Here is a 6,251-nt window from a genome sequence, read left to right on the forward strand (position 1 = left end):
TTTTTTTCAGTAAGAACAATAAGGATGTGGAATTCCCTGCCTGAAGAGGTGGTTTTATCAGAGTTGATACAGATGTTTAAACGGCAATTGGATAAATATTTGCAAAGACATAATATTCAGGGATATAATTTTTTATTAGTGGGGTAATAGCTTCTTGATCCAAGGAGATATCTGACTGCCATTCTGTGATGAAGAAGGATTTTTCTTATAGTTCATTACAAAATTGGTAGTGTTTTAAATTGGGTTTTCTTCATTCTTTTTGAACAGCAAAAACAGACGTTAAAAAGGCTGACCTTGATGGATTCATGTCTCTTTTCAGCTATGTAACTATGTAAAAATAAAAATGTTGAGAAAAATTCATATGGATTTGCACCCCTGACAATGAACCACACAGTCATGTCTGAAACTTGTGTTTTTAGAATAATGTCACTTTCTTGTTAGAAGATAATTATATCTTATTACATATTACTTTCCAGAATTTCTGACTTGTTGCAACTATGAATGAATGATGAGAACAATTATTGTATATCGCTTTACCCTTACCCTGTGTTGAACTATTTAAATGGATATGCAATATGCACCACATTTCTGCATTTGAACATTATTGTTAAGTTTTTATCTTTTCTTTTTCAAGTTACTCTGCAATTCTATATCTAAACTTAATTCTAAATCTATTGGGGGTTAAAGGGACACTACAGACATCAGAACAATTACCGCTTAATGTAGTTGTTCTGGTGTGTAAACCCTGTCTCTGCAGGCTTTTCAATGTAAACACTGCCTTTTCAGAGAACAATATTGCCTAGCAATCTCCAGTGGCAGTCGCTCAAACGGTCACTAGAGGTGCTTCCAGGGTCAGTGCTGCACAGTGTGCAGCATGTACGCTCAGCGTCTCCACGCTCTGCATGGAGGCAGTGAATGTTCCCTATAGTGATGTGTTGATTCAATGCATCTCTAGGAGAAGATGCTGATTGGAGCAGCATGGCATTTTGCCGAGCATGTGCAAAATTCTCCCAATGTTTTTTGTGGGAAAGCGTTAAGAGTAAGTAGAGGGAGACCAAACACCAAAACATGTTTGTATTCCTGACATTATAGTGTTCGTTTCAGTGTGAAGAGTAATACTGGGGCAAAGTTCTAAAATTGGAGTAATTTCCATGAAATTTTGCCCCCAAATCATACTTAATTCTAAACCCCTAACCCTTAAGGTCTTAACCCGTTAAGGTCCAAATACATTTTGCATTTCTTTGTGTTGACATAACTGATAGAATGTTCTGAAGCCCAGATGTTTACATCCAAATATCTGCCACTAAGCTATTAATACAGACACAGCACATAATACAAATCTTGTTAAAGAACAAACCCATGTGATAAATACAAGTCATATGATGCCATGTGATACCACACACAAATAGCTTACATTCAGATATATGTATTCAACAGTAGCTACAAGAAATTCTCATACAACTTTGAGCTCGATTAAAAAAAGCTTTCCAAAATTAATCAATAGTGTTAGAAAAACTTTCCAAATGATTTATCTACAAAAGGTCCTGTAGACTTCAGGTGGTAACTTGTGTAAAAAAAAAAACATTTGGAAAGTTTTTCTAAAAGTACTGAATAATTTGCAAAGCTTATTAAATCCAGGCCTTTATTCACTTATATATCCCCACAAACACTGCAGTCTCTCTAGACACAGCATGCCACACATTTGACAGTGGCTCCACCTATACCCATCTGCTACACATGTTGGATTAAAAGCACAAAATAATCGTTTACTGCTCAGAGAACACATGTATTTTTACTCTCATTACAACATCTATGAAGGCATATGTCTATTGGACACAATTGTCGATGTTACACAATCATGAGTGAAACTGCCACACACACACATCCTTTGCTATCCAGACACTGCAGCAAAACCCATGAACAACTGATGGCTACATTTTGGCACTACAGCTGCAGTGAACTACAATTCACATGATGCTGAGCCAACCTAATGGCTGGTTATCAGTGACAGCGACATATTTATCAGGCAATCCCATGTTATGGCCAATAGTACATCTAGCAGGGGTAGGGCAACCTTTGGCACTCCAGATGTTGTGAACTGCATCTCCCATAATGCTCTTACAGCCATAATGCTGGCAAAGCATCAAGGGATTTGTAGTCCTCAACATCTGGATTGCCAAGTTGCCTACCCTTGATGTAGCGTGTCATCTCCCTTATCACAGACAATGAGATACAGACATACATATATCGATCTATTCATATAAGGAATGTCACTCACCTCAGGGCCACCCTGACACAGCAGTCCCCCTGGCTGCCCATAACGTTTGTCTCTCCACTACTCAAGGAGTATCCTGGCAGTATGTGGGGTTCCCAGGGGGGGCAGACAGGTTTAGATGCAGATCGTCCATACTGGCCTTCACCAGGGTTAGCTCACTGACCCCCCCGATCCGTCCTTCTCTCCCCTACATCAGCCTGCGCTTTAGCTGCAGATCTCCGGCAGGAACAATAGGTAGAGCAAGGAGGGCAGCGATATCCAATCACTAAGCAGAATAGACGAACGACACGCCCCACGGGTGTTACAACATCCAATCACAGCCGGAGGGGTGGGGCAAGGCGATTTAAATAGCACTTATGATGTTTGGTTAACAGGATGGATCGGAGATGGGAGAGAAGGAAAGGTAGCATTCATTGGATGAAAGGAAGGCAGGGCTCAGACAGGGATGCAGAGAGAGATGGAGCATGAGAATGATGCCTGGGGTGATTATATGGGGAGAGAAGGAGAGAGGTGATGAAGTAAGCAGGGCTTGAATGGTGTGCTGAAAAAACGATGGGTGTGGGAAAGGAAGCAATAAAGTAAGAAGGAGGGTATGACTGGAGGGGGCTGTGTATGTGAGGAAGGATTGAGTGAGATAGGAAGAGCTCCAGACAGGATGTGATAATTGGACAATAATTAACCCCTTACTCATCATAAGCCACAAGTAAACTGAGATCAAAGCACAAATTAATGGGTGATGTCTCTCCAATTAGACATGCATGCTTGGTTTACATTTCACTTCCTGCTACCATGATAGATAATTTCATAGATACAAAATTGGATTAAAAAATAGTAGATTTAATTTATGTTTATTTGCTAAACATAAAGAATGTGCATACTTTTGCATTTGAATCACACACAGCATTTTGTATAATTTTGTATAAAAGGCATCACAAAGTCATAATATAGTGAAATGTAAAAGGGGTAAGTGACATGTAGTTTAATAGCTAGGAGCTCATACACACAAACGTTGCTATATTGAGATGTAGTGCATGCTTGAGTACATTATATGATAACGGCTAGATTTTAAAAATAATACAAAGAATACAAATTAACAAAACATAATAACTGCAACAGAAACAGAGGAAAACTGCTTTGGCCACAAAGCAGGATAACAATTGTAAAACAACAAAGTGGTTGTTCAAGTGTAAAGCAAAGTCACTTACTGCAGTATTAAGGAATGTAAACACAATATCATACATATACCAACCCGACTTACTCATTAAGTAGGTTATACAAAATCTAAGAGCTGGGGGGTGGGGGGCGCATAATGGACCAGCTAGCGAGCAGTCGTATGTTGTTAACGCTCCGTGCTGACAAGGCCTAACTTTGAGTAATTGATACCTCTAAAGACTCGGAAAAAAGATCAGTGTCACCACGTCACAGCCCAAACCTAAGAGGACATTGGAAAGACAATAAAAATCGAATTTCTTCATGCCACGAGCGATGCAAGCTAAAACACCAGCTCTCCTGGAAAGCCAATATGGCGCAGAGGAGCTGGAGTTAGAAAACTCGCAGAAATCTCAGACACCAGACTCTCCTCTGACCCAGAGGTTGATGCAAAACACGCTCGAAGAAATGTCCAATAAAATATTGCGGACCCTGCACTCTTCTATTGGGGACTTGCGCAAAGACCTACAGGATCTTGGGGCTAGAACATCTACTATAGAGAACAAAATGGCAGAATATGCCAAAGCACACAACAACATCGCCACAAAAATGGAGGGCCTAATGTCTCAGATGGACAGCTATGAGACTAAGCTGGCAGATATGGAGGACAGAGCCCAGGCAGAACATCCACATCAGAGGAGTGGCAGAGTAGGTAAGCATGAACAAAGTACCTGCTTACGTTACAGAACTGTTGCATGTGATTGCGACGGAGTTACCCCGAGATGTCCTGCTTATAGACCTGATCCATTGCACAGCTCGGCCCAAATTTCTACCTCTTGAGACCCCCAGAGATATCCTAATACGTCTACGTTATTAGCATGCAAAGGAGGAGATTATCAAGAGGAAGCAGGTCTCGTAAGGACTGGGCATATGGAACTCTTCTTGTTCTTCGGAAATGGGGATTAGAGCCACAAGACACACTGAGACCTTTGGGAGGCACGCAATGGCTCTCACCAGAATGGAAGAGACCTAGGAGCCACTTAACGGCTTCTTGCTGGCTAAAGAGAATGTGATATGGGTGGACCCACGGAACAGCAAATATTGTTGCTAGAAGCACAGTTTTCCTTATGTTTTTATACTACATATCTATTTTTTATGCACTGCTTGACCCATAGGAATATAATGGGAAACCTGTATATTTTAATTGTTAAGTCTTGTAATTACGGCATGTGTAGAGTTGTAAAACCCTGCGCCGTAAACCCATTACAACACAAGTTAAGATGCAGAGCATATTAGACATAACATCACAAAACCTACCATAGAAACAAAAATAAAAAAAAAACAAAGTAACAATATATATATATATATATATAGAAGGCGTTTGCCTGAAATTGTGGGAGGGATTTTATGGCTATTTAAACCCAGCAATCCCCTTACTCACCTGTCTGCGACGATTTCGGAAATTCGCTTTCATTTCCGTTTTCACAGACCTCTGACGTCAATCTGCCGCGACGCTCGTGCGCTGCCCGCCGGTTTTCGTGAGTCTCTTTCATCCACGTGGAGGCCGTTCGGCGGTTCACCCAAACTGTGAGTTCATTCGAATTTATCCTCATTTTACACGTACGCTCCGTTTCGCTTTATCATCCCCTCGGCATGAAATGCTCCGGATAGCTTCCCGCACACGTTTCATTCTCTCTAGCCGGCTGTTCAAACTGCAACCCATACTGTCCTCGGGCTCGTCGGCAAATATATATAGTGTTTGCTTACAGGAAAGATAGTGTCTTGTTGTTAGACAATGGTTTTTATGTGTATAATCATTTATTTGTTAGCTCTCGTATTGCCATGTTATATGGTGTCATACACGCTCACAATCCCTTACCAATTGTAGATTATTTTGTAAGCCGTCATCGGCCAAGTCATTGACTTTGTACCACTGATTTTAATCTAAATTTGTTTCAGATTCTGCTTCCGTTTGTCAGCTAGCAACCCTCCTTTACGTCCTTGTGTATTGCTATGTATTAAATATCGTTTAAAAACAGGTGCAAAAGCAGCTGATTCTTATATCTTCCCAAATCGTTCAAATCATTTCCAGTTTTTCGTTCTTTAGGTGTATCAGTCTATGCTACCACGCCTGGCTGGCTGTTTTTCTGTCTAATCTCGAAATTGTTTCAAAGTTCTGTCAGATTTAGATATGGATTCCTCAAATTTTAATCCTATTATCTACAGCCACGTTTTTCCCGAGCAGAAATCTGTGTATATTTGCATTTTATTTTATTAGATGTTGTGCTTGGTTTAAATTGAAATGACTTGAATAAATTGGACTATTAATGAGCAATTCCTAGCGCGACCTCTCTTTGGACCACGTCTGATGTCTGTTTTGCATTGAACTGATTTGTTAATACTTTTTTAGTTAATTGTGTTTTCATTAAAGCGGCAGAATTTTTTGCGCACTCGGACACTCTATCGATGTCCTCAGTCTTTTTGCCCGGGTCTCAGCCCGGAAAAATCTATTGAAAGGACCGGGATCGGCTGCAGTCTTTCAGCCGCTTCTTGCGAATAGTAACCCATGCAGTAACGTGGGTTTTTTATTTTATCAGCGAGATCCATGTGTCTCCGCCCCTCATGTTCTCTTCCCTGGTTAGTTCGGCCTAGCATTGTCGGCAGTGTTACCGTCGCTGGTTTGGGGTTTAGTTTCCCCGGTTCTCGACGTCACTTCCCAGGGTAGCGGACACACAAATATCCGTTTTTTTTTTTCATGGCGTGGTTAGTGCTGCTATTGTGCTGAAGTGAATCCACTAATGGGCTCCCTACTTACATGTCATTAAAC

At 40.8% G+C, this 6,251-nt stretch overlaps 1 protein-coding gene across 8 annotated transcripts in view; it reads right to left on the reverse strand.

Annotated features, from left to right (window-relative positions):
- KIF21B (kinesin family member 21B) overlaps positions 1-2,667 on the reverse strand; it is a 118,875-nt gene extending 116,208 nt beyond the window's left edge. For all 8 annotated transcript variants that reach the window (XM_063453211.1, XM_063453209.1, XM_063453210.1 and 5 more), the window contains exon 1: positions 2,279-2,667. In XM_063453211.1, the coding sequence (XP_063309281.1) occupies positions 2,279-2,319 (41 nt within the window). In that variant the 5' untranslated portion in view covers positions 2,320-2,667. The remainder of the gene's footprint in view (positions 1-2,278) is intronic.
- Between the last annotated feature and the right edge of the window lie 3,584 nt (positions 2,668-6,251).

Source organism: Pelobates fuscus, chromosome 1, assembly GCF_036172605.1.
Source record: "Pelobates fuscus isolate aPelFus1 chromosome 1, aPelFus1.pri, whole genome shotgun sequence".
NCBI classification, from domain to species: Eukaryota; Metazoa; Chordata; class Amphibia; order Anura; family Pelobatidae; genus Pelobates; species Pelobates fuscus.